This window comes from Erpetoichthys calabaricus, chromosome 5 (assembly GCF_900747795.2).
Source record: "Erpetoichthys calabaricus chromosome 5, fErpCal1.3, whole genome shotgun sequence".
NCBI classification, from domain to species: Eukaryota; Metazoa; Chordata; class Cladistia; order Polypteriformes; family Polypteridae; genus Erpetoichthys; species Erpetoichthys calabaricus.
The window spans coordinates 190,254,155-190,275,838 of NC_041398.2; the positions used below are offsets into that span (position 1 = coordinate 190,254,155).

Below are 21,684 nucleotides of genomic sequence, written 5' to 3' on the forward strand. Positions count from 1 at the left end.
CGGATGTTAGCAGATTGCTGGCCAACCACAAGCGTTACCTGGTAGGTAACCACCCATACAATCAGATTGTGACACAGACTACGAATGCCGTGAATATATATATATACACACACTCATTGGCCACTTTATTAGGTACATCTTGCTAGTAAAGGGTTGGACCCCCTTTTGCCACCAGAACTGCCGTAATTCCTTATGGAATATATATTAAACAAGGTGCAGGAAACATTCCTCAGGGATTTTGGTCCATATTGACATGACAGCATCATGCAGTTGCTGCACATTTGTCAGCTGTACATCCATGAAGTTGAATCTCCTGTTCTGCACATCCACAGGTGCTCTAATACATTGAGATCGGGTGACAGTGGAGGCCACTTGAGTACAGTGAAGTCATCGACATGTTCAAGAAACAAGTCTGAGATGATATGAGGTTTGAGACATGGCATGGTATCCTGCTGCAAGTAGCCATCAGAATATGGGTACACTGTGGTCATAAAGGGATGGGCATGGCCAGCAAGAATACTCAGGTGGTGTGTTGCATTTAAACAATGCTCAATTGGTACTAAGGGACCCAAAGTATGCCAAGAAAATATCCCCCACACCATTATGCCACCACTACCACATTGAACCATTAATACAAGGCAGGATGGATCCATGCTGTCATGTTGTTGACTCCAAATTCTGACCTTATCATCTTACTTTTTCAGCAGAAATCTAGACTCATCAGACAAGCCAACATTTTTCCAATCTTCTATTGTGCAATTTTAGTGAGCTGGGGTGAATTGTAGCCTCAGTTGCATGTTCTTAGCTGACAAGAGTGGCACCCGGTGTGGTCTCCCCCTACTGTAGCCCATCTGCTTCAAGGTCTGATGTGTTCTTCTACATACGTCAGTTGTATGAGTGGGTTATGTGCGTTACTGTTCTTTCTTATCAGCTCAAACTAGTCTGGCCATTCTCCTCAGACCTCTGGCATCACAAAGGCATTTTCGCCCAGAAAACTGCTTTGCACTGGATATTTTCCCCTTTTCGGACCACTCTTTGTAAATCCTGGTTACGTGTGAAAATTCCAGTAGATCAGCAGTTTCTGAAATACTTAGGTCAGCCCAACAACCATGCCATGTTCAAAGTTACTTAAATTATCTTTCCTCCCCATTCTGATGCTCAGTTTGAACTTCAGCAGGTCATGTTGACAATGCCTACATGCCTAAAGGCTTTGATTTGCTGCCATGTGATTGGCTGATTAGATATTTGCGTTAGCAAACAGTTAAACAGGTGGCTGGTGAGTGTATGTACAGGTATGTATGCGTATATGTATGCATATATATAGATATATACACACATAATATATCTCTGACTTGAACAGGAGTAAAACAATAATCTTGTATTTTTTGGGACTACCTGTAAGGATCTCTCTCCTTGTCTCAGAGTTGGGGTGGTAGGTTCATCTGCCCATCTATGCATGTACAAGCCTCACCATTTGTGGAGGCCAGTTAGAGTTAAGGAAAGCTGTCAACAATTCTGCTCCATGACAATGCCCCTGGTTTACACTGCACAAGTTGCATGATCTGCACTGAGAAACTGAGGATTCAAAAAGATGCCACGCCATCCTTCGCTCCCTGTTCTCTACATTTAGTTTCATATGATGACAATCTGTTCCCCAAGGTGTGTGTCTACCGCTGTATGAAATGTTATGCCAAAGATAATGACTTTCCTCAAAGTATTCAAATCCTAAATAAACTTACATAGGGTTACTCCTAACTGTTTTTACAACATATAATTGGTAACTGTGCTTGTTTGTCTATTCATAAATACTTCATACTTGCTCAACTTGTACTATTTGATATCTATATTATTTTGTATAGTTTTTCTATTTATTTGACAGTACTATTGACATTTGTAAATGTTTTTGTTCAAGAAACATCTATTTGTATAGTTGTCTGCACAGCGTCAGGTTAATGGTGGGTTGAAATTGTGTTGTCTTGAGTTGGTAATGTCTTGTATTCCATGATTTTACACCTAACCAAAGTCAATTTTGTTTCACATCCTAGCAATAAAGTGATTATAATTCTGATTGAAGTGAGTTACACAAGCAAAACAATTTAAAACAACTGTTTAATTTAAGTGACATTCAGTCATGTGAAAATGTAAGTTCACTCCAAGAAATATTTCTTTTTTAGCTTATGTGGACATATCAAGATTTCATCATCATTCATCTGGCTGAATAGAAAGAAATGGAGGGTTCTTGAATGGCCAAGTCAAAGACCAGATCTGAATCATATCAAGATGCTGGAGAAGAGATGTAAAAAGCGATGTGCAAGCAAGACACCCCTGAAGATGCCACAATTTCTTTCTTTCTCTTTCTCTTTCTTTCTTTCTTTCTTTCTTTCTTTCTTTCTTTCAATCTTTCTTTCTCTCCTTCTTTCTTTCTATCACATGTCAGAGACTGCTAGACAGTTACAGCAAATGCCAACTTGAAAGGGTAATACCAGGTATTACCCAAAAGGGCACTTAATTTTTCCACATATTCTGTTCATTCTTTGCTTAAAACATTATTGCAAAGTGAACTTTCATTGTTTATTGTCAATTAAATCAGCTTTATCTACAGATACTATTTAAATGAAGATCAAAACTTTAAATGCTACATGTTTAAACAAAAGAAACATTTCATTGGATGCAGTTACTTTTTCTCATTATTGTAGATGATGTTTGAGAACATTATAACAAGAGTACTTGTAATACGTTGCAGAAATAACCTTGTCTGGTGTTACTAGTGTTTCTGTTAACAAGTCAGGCTCAGAACATTTCGATCACCCCTATCGTATGCCTTTAGCACGAAGGTCAGTTTTACTAAAAAAAGACTCCTTGTTTGTATTGTGTTAATGCAGCCACACAATCACAGTGGTCCTGGCCTAAAAGGGCTGCTTCTGATCAGTAAGCAGAGGAAATCATTGTTGATCTCGGGTTGTGGGGTTAGAGGGGGAATACACTCTAATCAGAAGTGATGAGAATTGCTGGCTTTTTATTTTTTGATTTGCGAGAATTACACCCTGATCAGCTCCAACTGAGATGACTCCTTCGGTTGCAGATCTTTTGTGACTTTAGTTCACAACCACACTGAAAAGCTGATAATGAAACTTGGGCACTTAATACATACTTGTGATTCATTGACTACTGAATTCTGCTTTTCATAATTTGTTGTTTTGATTAGTATGTTCTACTAGGCAGTATAAATATTACTCATACTGCCCTTTAATAATTTCCATTTGATTTAATGCTGCATGCTTTTTAAACTAATGACACCATTTTTGAAAACTGCTTTCTTCAGCACTAAACACAGCGCTCAGTTCTTTAACACATAAGGCTGTTATTTTTGTTTTCACATGAAAGCCGAGAAAAAAAAATGGAAATCCAAATGAAAGTCAGATGTGATTAATTTAAAAAGTAACTGGCTAAAACAGTTTTTACCTTATATAGTGCCTTTTCTAAAGTGACTGTCATTCCAAGTGCAGAGCTATAATACAACTGTGCACATGTATACCTTAGAATTCAAGGGCAGACTTGCTTCAGCAGGGATTAAGCCAGTGACCTGGAGGTTTAATTCAAACCAGATTAAAATCTAGCAGGTCAAGAAATAAAGCAAAACAGCTTTTAGACCTCTACACCAGAGACAAGGTAGTTATTCAAAGAGAGTAGCCCATTACTAATTACTCCTCCTAAATTGTAATGTCAAGACTTTAATACATACTTTCTGGAAAAAGTACTCATATTGCCAATCATTTTACTTTTAAGCTCCTGTCAAGGGCTATACAAATATGTGCCATTTAGTAAGTACAAGGATGACACCCAAATGCTCTTTAAGTATTTTAAGGAAATAACCAGTGACAGTGAAAATGAATTCAGCAGTTCAACAAGTAAACACCATGACCAATACCTGTGCCATTTAAGACTTCACACAGCGCTTTACTCCAAGATGCATTTTGATTTTTTCATCACATCTCTTTATTGGAAACATGGAGAAGTTTGTATTCAAGTAAGTTCATTCAGTCTTTACCTGAACTGTTAGTGAAGATAGTAATTTACAAATGTACATGTTTTATATATTTTAGTGGTTAAGACTGTTACATTAAACTGGCCCCGTACCATAATAATTTCAGTCAGTCAGTCAATCATTTTCCAACCCGCTATATCCTAACACAGGCTCACGGGGGACTGCTGGAGCCAATCCCAGCCAACACAGGGTGCAAGGCAGGGACAAATCTCGGGCAGGACGCCAACCCACCACAGCCCTAATAATGTGTTTTGCATAATTAATATAATTAGCTCAAAAACATACATAACACAAGTAACAAATTTATAGTTAAGTCGGCAGCTGCAAAGTGACTGCAAGAACTTCATCTCTAACATGTCAGGTGACTTACTGCGAAGTGTAATTAGATTGGAGTGACGTCTCACTACCACCAACAATGGCTCAAAGTGGCAGTGGGCACATGCAGCTCTGCTAACCTCTTCTGTTACAGTGCTGGAAGTCAAGAAGCTGGAGGTGATTTTAGAAACAAAGGCTCTGTAGTAAGTAAGATTACCTGGCAGTAAGAAAATGACAATTAAAAGGGCAAGTAGAAATAAGAATGTGTTACTGAAACATAGCGTAAATAAAACTGAACCTGATCTTGTATGAGAAAGTTCACTTGCCAATGGTGTAACAGCCTGAGATTTCAGTTATATACAAAGCACATAAACAAATATAGACTTTTTTGTTATTTATTTAAACATCTGCCACATACAGTACCTGTAAGCTTGAGCCAAACACAACATACTCTGTAGACAAACCAGTTTTATTACAAGTTATTCAGAACTTGCTAATGCTCACAAAATAAGATGTTTCTCATTTTCTTTTTGTCTGCTGATTAACTAGTCATTTAAAATAAAGATTTGCTAATTTATTGGATCATTACTGTCACATGTACAGATTACAGTCAAATTCTTACTTGCATATTCTAATCAAGGCGGCATGGTGGCGCAGTGGGTAGCGCTGCTGCCTCGCAGTTAGGAGCTTCCCAGGTCCTCCCTGCGTGGAGTTTGCATGTTCTCCCCATGTCTGCGTGGGTTTCCTCCAGGTACTCCGGTTTCCTCCCACAGGTTAGGTGTATTGACGATTCTAAATTGTCCCTAGTGTATGCTTGGTGTGGGTGTGGGTGTATGTGTGTGCCCTGCGCTGGGCTGGCACCCTGCCCAGGGTTTGTTTCCTGCCTTGCGCCCTGTGTTGGCTGGGACTGGCTCCAGCAGACCCCCTCGTGACCCTGTAGTTAGAATATAGCGGGTTGGATAATGGATGGATGGATATTCTAATCAACATGTAGCATGCTGCCACTCTCCAGCACCATGATTAGTGAGTGACAACTTTACCTCAAAACTTCTGAATTCTTTACCTGAAAAATCTCAGAGAATTAACATTTTCTGAGTTCATTAAAATATTTCCAAAACTAGTCTGAAACATGTGGCATGGAGTTATCAATACTTGCAATGTCCTTATTTACTTACATACAACCAACAAACTCATATAACCAGCAAACCTCTTACAAACCAGAGGAGACCATCCACATGATTAAGATATATTAGCATGGAAGGACCAGCTTTGTTAATGCCTTTGGCAATTTTGAAATTGGGATCAGATTCATTGTCTTCTCTTTTCAGGATTTTCAGGTCTCTTCGTTTAAAAGGCTTTGCCATTTTTGACAGTCCAAAGATACAGCACAGTGTAGTCGGATGCATTCATTCAAACATAACATTCAGTCAGACATCAACACATTGTTACTAATTTGTGAGCAACAGATGGAGGGATTTTTAATAACCAGCTTAGCTCTGAATAACAATAATAAAATTACTGCTAGTTTTATTTATTTACTGTGTCAATCACAATAAAATAATATATACTAATTTCTGAAATAACATCACATTTTAATAAATTGAAGCAAGCAAAAGGAGATCAGATGTCAACACAGCCCTATATGCTCTGGCAATGTGTGCTACTCAATTAGCACTGTATGCAGAGATAAAGAATAGGCTTTTGAAAAACACAAGCTTAATGAACGGTTACTGTCAGACAGCTAGTGGGTTTAAAGGTAAGAACGAGTTCAGTTCTTATTTTGCCAACTGCACAACTCATGTCTGATCAGCCTCTTTATAACATGATCACAGAAAATATTCAAGCAGGGAGTCCTATTTTTTCCACCCGGGTGAAGAAATTTACATTTAAAAAGCACCAACTACACAGATGATTGCCTCTGGGAGACAAATGTTAAACTATTCAAAATAGAAGCTGCAAATATCTTTCTGCTCAATTACATCACATACTGAGAAGACATGTAGAGCTTTATTCGTTTTTCTTGAAGTTTCTAAACAAAGAATACTATAAAAAGTTGTAAGGTTATTAAATGGAAGACATGTTAAGAAGCTGTGACAGTGCAACACTTGCATCTGCAGGTGATGTGTCTGAGGACCTGTGGATAGTCTTACCACAAACGCACACAAAAAATAAAATAAATGAAGATCAAGAAGGGCTGGTGCACAAACTCCATAGGCAGCGTCTGCGACCTTTCTCTTGCTGTTGTGGAACTGACTCCGTTTTCACAACATGCTCCAAGTTACTAGATGGATCATCCAGGCAGTGCTTTAAGTGAACGACAGTGCATAAAACACAACACAATGTGTGAATCTATGACACTAACATTCACTTTAAATGCTAAGTTTATTCAGTCAGAAAAGCAAAAACAAAAAAATGGGTTTAAAAATCTTATTTACATGGTGCTAATGTACAAATAACCAATGAGGTCACCTTGTAGGGAGGTCTAATGACCTCTGATGTGAATGAAGCACACAGAGTGAGAGAAAACTATTAACAATTTACTTTTTAATAAATAAAAAGGGAGAAGAGGGCAGCCAGGAATGAACTAATGTCACTGCACGACTGCATTGATGCATAAAAATTAAATGTAGCATAAAAACAAAACTAAGCTGCAATGTTAGGGAAGCTTTGGCTTGTGTTTGTGGGGTAATCAATTCAAAATCAATGATTATCACTAGGCTGGCATGTCGCACAATAAGTGACGTCTACCAACAGGTATGATGGGATGACTCACTGACAGCTGCACATCACATGAGGAGGAAAATAACAGTAGCCAAAGCCACATTGATACTTAAGATAGCATTAAAAAGGGCTTACCCCTCTGGTGCTGAAAAACGTAAAAAGAAGAACCTTGAAGAAGAAAAATGTGCACAGAATAAAGGTAAAGCATTTGTTAAAAACATTACAATGACTCAGAGGTGGGACGTAACGAAGTAAAACAACTTTTTTACTGTTCTTCAGTAGAATTTTCATGTAGGCTATCTGTATCGTTACTTAAGTATTGTATTTGTTTGAGACTTTTTACTTGAACTCACTACATTTCAAAGGATAAAAGCTCTGTGCTCCCTACAATAAAAAATATCTGTAACTTACTATATTCCCAAGAACTTTCTGTGTCCGAAAAACAGGGGAAACTAGGTCAGATAATTTTATTAAATTATTTGCATATATATGAGAAACTGAGGGACTATCCTACTATATATTTTTTTGCACATTTTATGTCGTTGATTTCTTCAAATACAAAAAATTAAGCACGTGGGAGAGAAGAAAAAGGAACAGCACAGGCAGCAACTGTGAAGATTTAACAGTTAAGATTTGGTCAAATTAATGCCAAGCAACACTGGACTTATTAACGAGATTGAAGTATACAAGTAGGTCAGAAAATATGCCTCATACAAGTGGTTGGCACAAAAATGAGCCTTGGTGAATACGTTCCTTTTATGCTAGGAATAAAAATATGACCTGAAAAAACACATAGAGGTAAGTGTGCTCACATGAACTTTTGTTTGACTTGCCGTTTGGATATATTGATTATTAAAATAATAATAATTATTAAAATAATAATAATAATAAAAAATCAATCAAAATAAACTATGAATAATAGAGAAATATGATTTTTCAATGACATTATAGGGGTAGGCTACTAAGTTAATCTAAATGTGGTGAGCATATGAACATGCAAAATAAATTTTTATTTATGTTGAGATATAGAGTCTTGCTTATCTGACATAAATGGGCCGGCAGAACATTGGATAAGCGAAAAATGTCAGATAATGGGAGGTGTTAAGAAAAAGCCTATTAAACGTCAAACTATGTTATAATTTTACACCTTACCAACCTAATACAGTGGAACCTCGGTTCACGAACGTCTCTGAACATGTACAAATCGGGTTATGACCAAAAAAGTTCACCAAACTTTTGCCTCTGTTCACGACCACACACTCAGTATGAACAAGCCAGTTTCCCTTTCGGTTTGTTCGTACCAGTGATTTCCGCATGTGTTCAGTCTCTCCCTGTGCATTCCCTGTGCAGCGTGAGAGAGACACAGACAGACAGACACACACGCACACACTCACGCGAGAGAGAGACACACGCACACACACGTGAGAGAGAGACACAGACAGACAGACACACACGCACACACTCACGCGAGAGAGAGACACACATGCACACACACGCGGGAGAGGGAGACACGCACACACACATGTGCGCGAGAGAGATACATGGATGCACACACACGCGAGAGAGGCACACTCATGCGCACACACACGCGCGCACGCAAGAGAGAGACACGCACGCACACACACGCACGCAAGCACGCACACGAGACAGACACACACGCACGCACACACACACGCACACACACGCGCGCGCGCGAGAGAGAGAGAGAGACACACACGCTAGAGAGGGCTGGCCACATAATCCACTGTAATCATGTTTTACAACAAAACAACAGAAAAATTTAACAGAAAAAATGAACTTAGTAACAAAAAAAAGACTACGCTCACGCTCGCAACTTGCAGTTCTTGTTGCCGATTGATGCGTTTTTTTGGGTTTTTTTTGCGGTGGGATGTCGGATGATACAGAATGTTGGATAAGCGAGACTCTAGTGTATATATATACATATATACAGTAATCCCTCCTCCATCGCGGGGGTTGCATTCCAGAGCCACCCGCGAAATAAGAAAATCCGCTAAGTAGAAACCATATGTTTATATGGTTATTTTTATATTGTCATGCTTGGGTCACAGATTTGCGCAGAAACACAGGAGGTTGTAGAGAGACAGGAACGTCATTCAAACACTGCAAACAAACATTTGTCTCTTTTTCAAAAGTTTAAACTGTGCTCCATGACAAGACAGAGATGACAGTTCAGTCTCACAATTAAAAGAATGCAAACATATCTTCCTCTTCAAAGGAGTGCGCGTCAGGAGAGAGAGGAAAGCAAACAAATCAATAGGGCTGTTTGGCTTTTAAGTATGCGAAGCACCGCCGGTACAAAGCTGTTGAAGGCGGCAGCTCACACCCCCTCCGTCAGGAGCAGAGAGAGAGAGAGATAGAGAGAGAGAGAGAGAGAGAGACACAGAGAAAAACAAACAGTCAAAAATCAATACGTGCCCTTCGAGCTTTTAAGTATGCGAAGCACAGTGCAGCATGTCGCTTCACTAAGCAGCTGCATAGAAGGTAGCAACGTGAAGATAATCTTTCAGCATTTTTAGACGAGTGTCCGTATCATCTAGGTGTGCGAACAGCCCCCCTGCTCAATCCCCCTACGTCAGGATCAGAGAGAGTCAGCGCAAGAGAGAGAAAGAGAAAAGTAAGTTGGGTAGCTTCTCAGCCATCTGCCAATAGCGTCCCTTGTATGAAATCAACTGGGCAAACCAACTGAGGAAGCATGTACCTGAAATTAAAAGACCCATTGTCCTCAGAAATCCGCGAACCAGCAAAAAAATCCGCGATATATATTTAAATATGCTTACATATAAAATCCGCGATAGAGTGAAGCCGCGAAAGGCAAAGCGCGATATAGCAAGGGATCACTGTATATATATATATATATATATATATATATATATATATATATATATATATACACATATATATATATATATATATATATATATATATATATATATATATATATATATATATATATATATATATATATACACACACACACACACATTTATATAGGATAATGTTGATAATGAAATAAGATGGCAGGGATATGGGGAGATAATTAAGTGGAACCGAAGCTTAAGAAATAAGATAAATTCAAGCCCAATTAATTTTGATATTAAAATTAAGTTAATATTAATTAATTCAAGATTATCAGATTTATTTGTAAGACTTCTTGACAGATTTTTGTAACTGAAGCACTTAATGCATGTTTGTTTTCATTGTATTTCTTATGTCTTTTCACTTTTATCACTTGAAATAAATACTTGTTTATTAAACATCTTTCTTATACCTGATTATTTATCAGTGTGATTTTCAGCTAAAGGAAATTTTTACTTTTATACTGAAAAATACATTTAAGAACATGTACATTTATACTTTTACTTGAGTAAATATGGTTAAGACATACTTTGACTTTTACCAGAGTATTTTTATAGATACTTTTACTTAAGTAATGCATTTCTGTCCTTTTGCCACCTCTGCAATGATAAATCTTTTAACTGTAGGCTGTGCAGTGCCTTGATACTCACCGCTCTGTCTGTCTGTCTGTCTGTCTCTGATTGCTGATGGCTGCAATCACAATGGTTATCTCCCTCTATGTCAATCCATATCATTAATTTACTCTAGTTTTTATTACTTTAAGAGGTAAAAGAAGAAGTCTGAAAGTGACAACTTTGAAATTGGGTGCATGCTTTAAAAGGACACTGTATATTGCAATATTTACTTACAGTTACTTAAAAAAATCTGTATTAGTGCGACATAATTGAAAATTTGTGGAAAATGATGCATCTGCTGATTTTATTGATATAGTGGATCCTCATTGTTTACGTTTTATGGTCATTTACAGTATAGGTTTAAATTGCTTGGGTCAACCTGAGATCATTAATTTGAATTTTAGATTTACAAATCAAATCAAATAATTGCTTCCTTCTTAAAGTGTAACAGATTGATGCATCACCACAGATCATCTTAAAAGGTTTAAACTCCCCCAATTGCAGTTTTACAAAATAGGGACCTCTAAACAGAATCTTGCATAGGGCACCCAGAATGCTAGGAATGGCCCTGTCAAGAACCAGAACACTATGCATGTGAAATGATCTGTTTGATTATGCCCAGTCTTGGACATTGTTTACAGAATGCTGCTGATGTAAACCAAGTCGCACTGGTGATGATGTGTGCCGGACTGCCAGGTGTGTAAAAGGGTAATAAAAATGGAACTACTAACAGTAAACTACTCAAAATAAAAACATTTGTACAGGTAACATTTGAAAAGTCAAATAAAAGTTCATAAATGAAACCAGACTCATAATAAATTCAGGAAAGAAAGGGAGCACATATTAAATTAACATTAAAAAGAGAACTAACAATTACAAAGCAATTAACAGAAAAAGGATCAAAGAGAACAAAAATAAAAACTCCATGGCGAGACCAAGAAAGACAAACACAACAGCAAACTTAAAATAGCTGATTCTTAAAAGTAACATTGTAACACACCCATAAATCTAATTTCAAACCACCATAATCCATTTTAGATTCACAGAGGGTCAGAACCTATCCTGGCAACATTTGATGCAAAGCAAGAACAAACTCAGGACAAGGTGCCAGACCAGCACAGGGTTAATTTACACACACTGAAACATGAAGCAGAGCCACTTTAAATACACCATCTGGGCTAAGATGTGTGTTCTTGAGAGGAAAACCAAAGTACCCAGACAAAAACCACTATGTATATGAGGAGAACGTGCCAGCTTCACAGAGACAGAACTTGAACTGTGACTCACAACGTTACCAGGCGGCACCACTCAAGCACCCTTTACAATCAAACAAAGAAATATGGAAAACACATGCTCTGGCTAGATGTTTCCCACGGGACCCCAATGCAAACAAAGCATGCTGACATGTGTGCTCCTACATTCCTGCACTTCTGCTTATCCTCCAAATGGAAACTCACATACCAAATCAGCACGATTTATAAAGACTGACTAGACTAGTAAACTTGACCTGGTCACACATCAATGATCCCCCACTCTTAATGCAGCCTATCCTGACAGCATCAGGCCAATCACATTAAATGCTCACATGCAACCACATACACACTAATTCCCAGTCAATATGGATTCACAATTTCCATAACACACGTTCTTAGGCTGTAGGAGAAAAAACAATGCCTGCCTATTCATTTGTTGATTTTTCTGAACTCGCTTTCCATTACAGACTCACTGTGCGTACAAGTTTTATTACCATGTCTCAAGTAGCTGATCTCAGCACCAATGGGAAAGCCAGAAGTCAACTTTGGATGAAACAGCATTTCAGTGTAGGGCACATCTCTCATAAAAAAAAAATCCTGGAAAGCAAAAGCAAGGCTACGATACGTGATCTTCTCGGAAGTTCTTGGAAGACATTTAAAAGACAGAGGTCTCGCGGGGACCGTAAACATGAGACTTGGTGCCAAGAGATTGTCCCAGGGCCGTCTCGTGGGGATGTGGAACATGAGATTCTTGCAAGACACACCCTACTTACAAAAGATATCATATAAGAGCTCACCCATCAAAAAACACTCAGTCGTGAAGTACACACAGATCATGTGCTCTCAGCACACATAAAGCATATAAGGACAATACGAAGAATAGAGACCCAAAGGCGTTGGGGAGAAAAAAAGGCAGATAAGAGTTTATGAAAGCAGTGGAATTCGAAAGGCTCAAACAAACGATGGCACGATACACATGCAGACAAAGGTACACAATATAAACGCAGTAAAATTCGAAAGTATTGTAGCGTCCCAGCCAGGTTTAGGGCTTTTTGGTTTTAAGTGATTGTTAGGTCCGATTGAGGGAGGGTGGAGTACAGCACGGAGGACTGATAACGGGGTATTGATTTCATGCGGTAAGGGGGGGGGGGGGGGGAGTTGGAAAGGGTGCTACAAAGTTGTGTTTGGGGTTAGGAAGTCGGCGATTGTTCAAGTAAAACTTTTGTGACACTTTTATCATGTCAGTCACTACAGTATCAAAGAAAAGATAGAAAAGATCGCATTACCGCAAACAAAAGGTGATTAATCATCAGAACCGGGTGTAATTGAAAAAATAGCAGGACAAATCGAGGTCAGAAATAAAAGGCAAAGAGTAAACAACAAAGTCTTTTCGCATTCGCATCATTCAATGCACAAAACTTGGATTTACACAATAATGGACCATACGCTATGAGAATCTGTGGTCCTGGAACAGTTAAAGCAACAACAAGTTAAATTTAAAAGAATACACAATTCAGTCAGGTGTATATTGATGATCACGGAGAAGTGATGCAAATTTTAACAGGCAAAAAGAAAGGTAATGTATATATTCCGCGAGTAACATTACACACCAAAGGAGATCGTGATATGCCATTCGTATTAAAATGTTTACAGTTTACCGTGAGAATAGCGTTTGCAATGACAATCAATAAATCACAGGGACGAACATTAGAAAAAGTCGGATTATTTATTAGAGAAACAGAAACAATACTCACTCACGGGCAGATATATGTTGCATTGTCACAATGTGTCTCCAAAAAATATTGTTTTTAATGAAGCTTTAAAGTAAAAATGCAAATAATGAAATTGAAAGAATTCCAAAGAACAAAAAATATTTAAAATTGTATATCCGATTAACCAAACGCAGGGGTTGGCGAGTGAAGCCCCCTAGTTGAATTAAAGATCCACCTCTCTTCTTCATTCAATGGTCAAGAGTCCTGTCTTCAATTTAAAAGTACAGCATTATAGGATTGTGTTTCTTGTTTATGACGTGTGCTGTTTTTTATGGTACTATGTGTTTAACAATATTTTAGCAAAAAATGCATGTGTGTTCAGCGTTTTGAGCATATGACTAAAGGGTAAGTAACATTTTAAAAAAATAAGTATTCCCTTAAGGAACATCATCTTCTGCCTCTGGCAGAACAAACTTGCAACGAGCACCCAAAGAAGAAAGCATCTTCAGCAACCTGAAACAACTGACTGCAATGGCAAATCCCTCCGTGACCTTAGTGTCAAAGAAGTAAGTTAGTGACCTGGCACTGACCTTGTGTCTAATTTGTCAAAGAAGTCTGTGCATGTGAAAAAGCACAGAAACCAGAGAAACAGATATGATTATATGTGTACGTCATCAGCATGCCGCAACAAAAATCAGAACATCGGATGTATCACTATTCGTGTTTATGTATACTCAACGAAAAACAACCTTTGTACGTGTGTTAGTATAGCTATTTAGACCAGACTTTTGGTTTCTACTGCCTAACTTCAATTCTTTGATTAGTGCTTTGGCTATGACGAAAGACAGGACCGATTTTAGATTTAAATTCTGTCTTACATTTCCTCTTCTGGTCATCCGTTTAAACTTGGAAGGCTTTCCTGTGCAAGGCTAACAGCTTAGAGATTAGAGGTGAGTGGGGCAAGGGCCCAACCAACAGGAAGAAAAGGGAGAGGCCATTACATACAATAAGTAACAAAGAGACAGGAGTGCTTTGTTGTACATTGGTGTGGATATGGCCAAGCCACCCTGTTAGACAGACCTCTATAGGTTGGTTTTGAACTTGTCTGATATTTTGTGCAGGTCTTTTGTTCTTCTGAACTTTGTATTTATCTATTTTATACCATTTTTTTTGTATAATTTTGTCTCCTTCGCATTATTCTAGGTTAGGAGGATAATGACAAGAGTACGTTCTCCTCTTCCACTTCAGTCAATTCTACACTATGTTTATATTTAAAATAATACAGGGAACTGGGATCAGAGGGACTGTAAAGTTCTTACAACTCTATAGACTGAGAAAGTGATACAATATTAACTTACTATATGCATTATATGTACTAAAAACTGTTGGTTTTCAGTCAGTTTCCTTATATAATTTAATTAATATTGTAAAAGTAGCTCAACTGACTGCACGCCCATCTAAGACAAATAACAGATAAGCAGTGACTTACATCTCCACCTAACTGCCTTTGGTTATCACATTCTCTGGTCGGACTGATGTCTTGCCTCATAACCCAAATTGGTTCTTTTGGCTCATCAGGAGTGTAAGGGGAGCGTATGGTCCTTGTCTTGACTTCCTCAATGGCTTCTTTAATGTCCTTTATGGCCAAAGAAATGGCATCCCTTTTCTCCTTGCTGTGTCTCTGCAGGGGTTGCTCTTCAACAGGGCTTGACGCAGTAGGCCTTGGGGGACTTTCTCCTGGCTCCTTGTTTCCTGGCTCCAAAGAGTTTTGCTCCGATTCTGGACGGTCCTCTGTAGCAGCCTGGTCTAGACTCTGAGAGCTCATGCTCTGCTTAACTTCTGCTACTATCTGATCAATATCTTCCTCCTGGTCATAGCTGTCCATGCGAGGGTACGGTGCAAATTCGGCTTCCTTCTCTGGACTATCAGACTCGCCATCAGAACGTTCATCATAATGGTGAAGCCTTGCTCCCAGTGCCTCCTGACGGTAGCTGTTGTGCTCAAATAAACGAAAACCCACTCGGGACTGAGGATGATCCACTTCTGGAGGGGTATCACCAATTTCTTCATAAACATGTTCTTGGAGTCCATAATCAGCATAGGGTTCAGCGTAGGGTTCATCTTCATCTTCTTCTCGCCCTTCACCTCCATCCCTTGACTCATGCTCTGTACCTTGGAATAATCTATGGGTATAAACATAGCCCGAGTAGGCTGAATTTATGACCTCTCCATTATGGTCAAGTGAGCGAAAGTGTGGAAGGGGGTCTGCTGGGGGTGGAGGCGGATGAGACTGAACCTGAACAGGTCCTTCGTGCTGCTCAGCCTCAGCACTCTCTGTATACTCCTCGGCTTCTGGACGGTAGTGTAGTGCATAAGCATTTTCATCTTCCACTGCCTCCCCTCCAGATGCTGTCTCTGCTTCTGCCTCTGAGGCTATCATATCACCCTCAGCTGTATCAGTGTGATTGTGGAAGCCACTTTCAGTGCTTGCTGATCTGGCAAGTGCAGAACCCTGATCTTCATCCTCTATGTCCTCATACTCTATATCTATAGGTTGGGATGGTTGAACAGCAGCTGGCAAAGGGGGAGAAGGCTGCATTGCCTCTGCCTCAGCCATTTTCTGCTGGTGTTGCCGTCTCTGTCGTTGCTGCTGTGCTCTGATTCGGGCCTCTCCATCAGCCTGTCTTCTGTATCGGGTAACTGCCGCCCTGTGTGGTGTTTGTTGCTCAGGCTCTTCTTGTGATTTTCTTTGCCCTCGGGCAGGATTTCCAGTGACAGTGCCATCAAACCTTCTGTACCGAGTTACAGAAGGCTGCTGTTGTTGGGAATAAAGTTCTCCACTTTCTTGGCCATTACTATTCAGTTGCTGCCGTACTCTTCCACGTTTCATGCTTCCAGAGTTTGAGTGATCAGGTCTCTGAAACTGGACAGAAGATGCAGCATGCTGTTCTTCCTCTACATCAGGGCATTCAATGTCAGCCTCTACAGCTTCATTCACATCCCCTCCACTGCTACCGGGCTCATCCTCCAGTTCAGCCTCGTCTCGATGGCTCATGGCTGCCTTATTAACAAGCACTCTTTTACAATGAACACATTCCTTCCTCTCTTCCAACAGTCAAGCCATCCAGTCGACAGGCTGCAAGAAACAAAAATGTATATACATTAAAATGCAGGAAGACAAACAAAATCCCATCCTTATGAAAAATTCAAAATAATTATTATATACTTTAGTAAATGTTTCTCTAAAGGGCAGATGAAATTGAATTCAGGGGCCTGGGTGGATTTCATCTTGGGAATATTTGGCAGAAGGCAGGAATAAAACTTTGAGTGCCAATCCAGCACAGGGCATCTATAATGTGTATAGTATTTACCAAACAAGATGACACCTGAACAAATCAATTGATGGAGAAGTCTTTACATTTTGTTCAGTATTTTAGTATGGTCACGGCCATATTATTTCAGTCCTTGCTGTTTACGGTTGCTATGTCCATTGCCTGTAATTTGATATGCCTTATTGTCCCACCTATATAAGATAGTGGCATGCAGCTTCTGGCATAAAACATCTGATCTCTTTCCTAAACAAATGAGGATTACTGCTAGGGTAAAATAAAACAGTCTAATTAATGTTATGGCTAGAATGAGACTGATTGTGTGCCACAGTTTTAATATCAGAACAAGTACAACCAAGAGGTGGAAACATTTAAAAGTCAAAAAACAGACAGGGCTAAGAAATACTGGGAAAACGGGCAGAAATTGGTCTGAAAAGTCAGAAAAATGTGAAAAACAAAAATCATAGTCACAATTAATCGAAGTAAATGGTCCTTAAATTATCTTCTATTACTCACTCCAAATATTATCAAAAAAGCTTAACCCATGTCATTGGAAAAAAAAACCTACCAATATTATGAGATTCAGTCATTTTAAAAGAACATCAGATGTGCACACTAATTCAGTGTTTGGCTATGTCTGTAATAACCTTTCATCCCTAGGACTGGTTTTTCTCTCAAAAGTCAAAATCATAGTTAACATTTCCTGCCATGTGCTTGATATCATGATGTATTTATATGAGAATTCCTCCTATCACACAAGCAAATAGAAACTGCGTCCTTAACTTATGTATCGGAAACACAGAATGCTTTGTTGTCTTAAAGTGGATGTACTTGGTATGTATGTGTTCTACATCCCATAGGACAAAGAAAATTACAAGAACAGCCTGAGTAGCCAACACCACACAGGGCGGTACTTACCCGAAACAGAAGACAGGCTGATGGGGAGGCCCGGCGGGCAAGATATTTTTTATAACGTATAGAAAATGCTTAACTTTAGAACAAAATTTTGCATTGTAAATGCATATATACACTGTGTATGAATAAAAATACCAAACCTATCCATTCATGTCTAACAATATCTAATTTTAATTTAAGTTTAACGGGCACATATATGACCCTGCTAGATCAGATACAAACTTTTGTTAAGTGCTGCTCTAGGGTATGTCATTTGAGTTATTTGGGTTGAAGGTTCACCTGCACTCCAGCTGAATGAAGCTGCTGCTTTGATACTCTATCTGTGACATCAAATGCAGAACTAATGATCCTTTGGAATGATGACAAGTGTTAGAAGCATGAGCACCCCTTCCACTTCCCCAGGAAGACAGCCTAGTGGATGAAAGGCCAAGGATGGAATGGAGACTGGTGGCTGAGAAGGAAGTTCAAAAACATGTCCAAGAGTTGTGTCAAGGAGAAAAAACATGATGTGTCTCGCTGCTGCTCTGTTCATTAAAGGACCATGCCAGACAATATCAGACCATAGACCTATCAACCTTCTAAGACAGAGAACCATCTGGTAGCCTAATCAAGATGAACAAATTATTGTCAAGGTTGTATTGATATTATGGTTACACTCATTTTTACTCTGTTTATATTTTGTGCACAATTGGAAATCTTCAGTTAACCTACGCATGAATAAAATGTGAAACTTTCTCTACTATCTGTTCTGGTACTCTACCTAATTGTTTGGGTTTATAGTTGTAAAATTAAGGGGGACGTATTGAACTATGGTAGCAGTTAATCCTGACAGCGAGCAGTTTAGAGAATAAACAAACAAGGACTATAGATGGGATATGGGGCATTCCATTCAGGCCTAGGGCCCTACCACAACAAAACACTAAGGAAGCCTGTGTAAGGAGGCCTTAATGGTCTCAAAGGTTTATATGTTGTGTACCAGCAGACGATTATATACTCTCAGAAACAAAACATGAAAACCATGCACTTGAAATTTTAACATCTTTCAGACAGCAGATTAACCACATCGCGCCATATTTGACACTACACATTTTCTCCTAAATTATAGGAGGAATGATACATTTTTGTGTTTATTTTTTAATCTCACATTTTGCTTTGCATTTAGTTTTTTCTTGCCATTCTAATGTTTTGAATCATGTACAATTTTGTGCTTTTGGTTTAATTTTGTTTAGTCATATAATCTTATGTAACAAGACCTTAGCAATGGCTATTTTTGATCTTAATAACACTTAACAGCATCAATGAATTATGAATGTGAGTTTGTCTAACATTTTGGGTTTTACCTTCATGCCTGATTTTTTGACATTTGTTCTCATCTTCTTGTTCTTTTTTCTTGCCTTTGTGACCTACTATTTCCAAGACATAATATATGTGTTTAAATAAGCCCACCAAAAGTTTTGATTTATAGGCATCATAACTATCCATCCATCCATCCATTTTCCAACCCGCTGAATCCGAACACAGGGTCACGGGGGTCTGCTGGAGCCAATCCCAGCCAACACAGGGCACAAGGCAGGGAACCAATCCCGGGCAGGGTGCCAACCCACCGCAGGACACACACAAACACACCCACACACCAAGCACACACTAGGGCCAATTTAGAATCGCCAATCCACCTAACCTGCATGTCTTTGGACTGTGGGAGGAAACCGGAGTGCCCGGAGGAAACCCACGCAGACACGGGGAGAACATGCAAACTCCACGCAGGGAGAACCCGGGAAGCGAACCCAGGTCCCCAGGTCTCCCAACTGCGAGGCAGCAGCGCTACCCACTGCGCCACCGTGCCGCCCGCATCATAACTAGCAAAATATATTACGACTGTGTTACAGTCAAGCGTTCTGAAGCAAACCAAACTCACAAATACACCATGACTTTGTGCTTTATCCCACCTACATTCAAAGTCATTGGTTAACTCACACTTCTCTAAAAGCTTTCAGAAAGAAATCAATCCAAAGAGAGTCTGTATCACTGAAGGAGAAAGCAGAAGAGAACTGCAGAGATTGTTCACTTCAATTTGTTCTTAAATGAAATGGAAAACTCTTTAAAAACCAACAGGGACAGTTGAAAGAGATACGTGCTTTCAAATGCCTCCCACATGAAAAGGTTTCATAATCTAAATAGTAAGGAAGTAGAAAAAACAGTTCAGTTTTTGTTTCAGAAGCATAAGACTGAATTAAATATTTAAATCCTTTCATACTGTGGGTCACTCAAACGACTCGGTATGCACACAAATACTACAATAAAATATAAAAAATTGTATTAAAGGTTTTGTTTTGACATCGAAGTCCTCATCTTAATGCCTTTTCTTCACACTTGTGGCAACATTACGTTATTTAAAGGCTTCATGGTCAGATGAACAGACCTTATAATGTGTTCCCATGACAAAGAAAGCCAGTCAAGATCCGTAGCCGTTTTTTTTTCTCTCAAACACCTATTGCTTATGTCCGTGGACTCTCCCAGAGTGCCCTGTCCTATAGTATTTATGTTATCTATTAGTGACACCACCATCACTCACATAATGAGTTGTAACTGCTTGGCTGATTTCATCACTTAGAGTGCGATAAATTTAACATTACTCAGCATTGTTAAACCTGTTTAATCCAATTTAAAGTTGTGGGGGGCCTGAAGCTTACTAGAAGCACTGGGTACAAGGTGAAAAAAAGGCTATGGATTGAGTGCCAAGGCCCAAATCTATTTGCCCTGCCCTACTGTGGACTTCCAATTAACGAAACTTGCACATCTTTGGGGAAAAAAAATGGCCAGATGAACACACAAATAGAAATGTGTGTGAATGTGCAGACAAATGGAAAATGACTGGGTGCAGAATACAAACTCGGGAAACTTGAGTCTGTGCCACCCATTCTCAATTCATCTAAGTCCATTTCAGGGTCACTGGGGTGGTAGTCTATCTTGGCAGCCTCAGGCCTAAGGCAGGGGTCCAGCTTGGCTGGGAGGCCAGTCCATTGCAGGACCCACTGACGCACGCTAGCACATGGGTTTAATAGGGTTGTGCTGTATACTGGAACTGGTATATTTAAAATGGTACGGTACCAGCATTATGTTAATTTCAGTACCAAAAGTAAGTGGTCATTTTCAAGCACCTCACACTCAGTCATTTATTAGTGCAATCAGAACTCCAAAGAGAGCTCTCCACTCTTTAAATGGATATCATTATAATGCAAAGTTGACTGAGTCACTCACTCATCAACAAAGACACTGTTTTCCTGTTTAGTTAAAAAGCTGAAAGTTGGCAGGATGGTACATCTAGGTCAGTAAGTATCCACTAAGAAATCACATTTCGATATATAGATTTTTAGGGGTAAACCTCCCCCAATAGAAAAACTACCACAACATCTCAAAAATGCTGTGATGAATTTGATTGAAATTTGTGATATTAGAGAAAAATAAAATGATTTGACATGTGCCTTTTCATTCGCTGGGAATTTTTTTTCACTATTAAGAGTATTTGCTCTGCATTGAGCACGGGTTTTATGCAAACAAAGACAAAGCAAAAGTGACTGACAAATGAAAATTGTAATCACGTAATAATGGTAATAGGTAAACCTACACTGCTGCACTATAAGACACTATTAATAGAGGCCAAGGCAGTTGGAGGCAGTGTTGAGATGGATGGCTGGTGGACATGACATACGCAAATATTGGAGTCCACAAACTTTAAGGGGTGGAAACCTTGAGGGGAGACTGCACAAAAAAGGGGTGAGTGGAGTGGAGTGTCACCGGGAAGAAAGAAGTGAAACGTTTGAGAATGGACCATAAGAGGAGGATCGTTGTGCAGTGCAATTCTCAGGTGGAACATTCTCTGGGAGGCAGGCATGCTCTGAGGCA

At 39.2% G+C, this 21,684-nt stretch overlaps 1 protein-coding gene across 6 annotated transcripts in view; it reads right to left on the bottom strand.

Annotated features, from left to right (window-relative positions):
- apba1a (amyloid beta (A4) precursor protein-binding, family A, member 1a) overlaps positions 1-21,684 on the bottom strand; it is a 357,632-nt gene that overhangs the window by 78,093 nt on the left and 257,855 nt on the right. For all 6 annotated transcript variants that reach the window (XM_051927782.1, XM_051927780.1, XM_051927781.1 and 3 more), the window contains one exon: positions 15,027-16,673. In XM_051927782.1, the coding sequence (XP_051783742.1) occupies positions 15,027-16,592 (1,566 nt within the window). In that variant the 5' untranslated portion in view covers positions 16,593-16,673. The remainder of the gene's footprint in view (positions 1-15,026; positions 16,674-21,684) is intronic.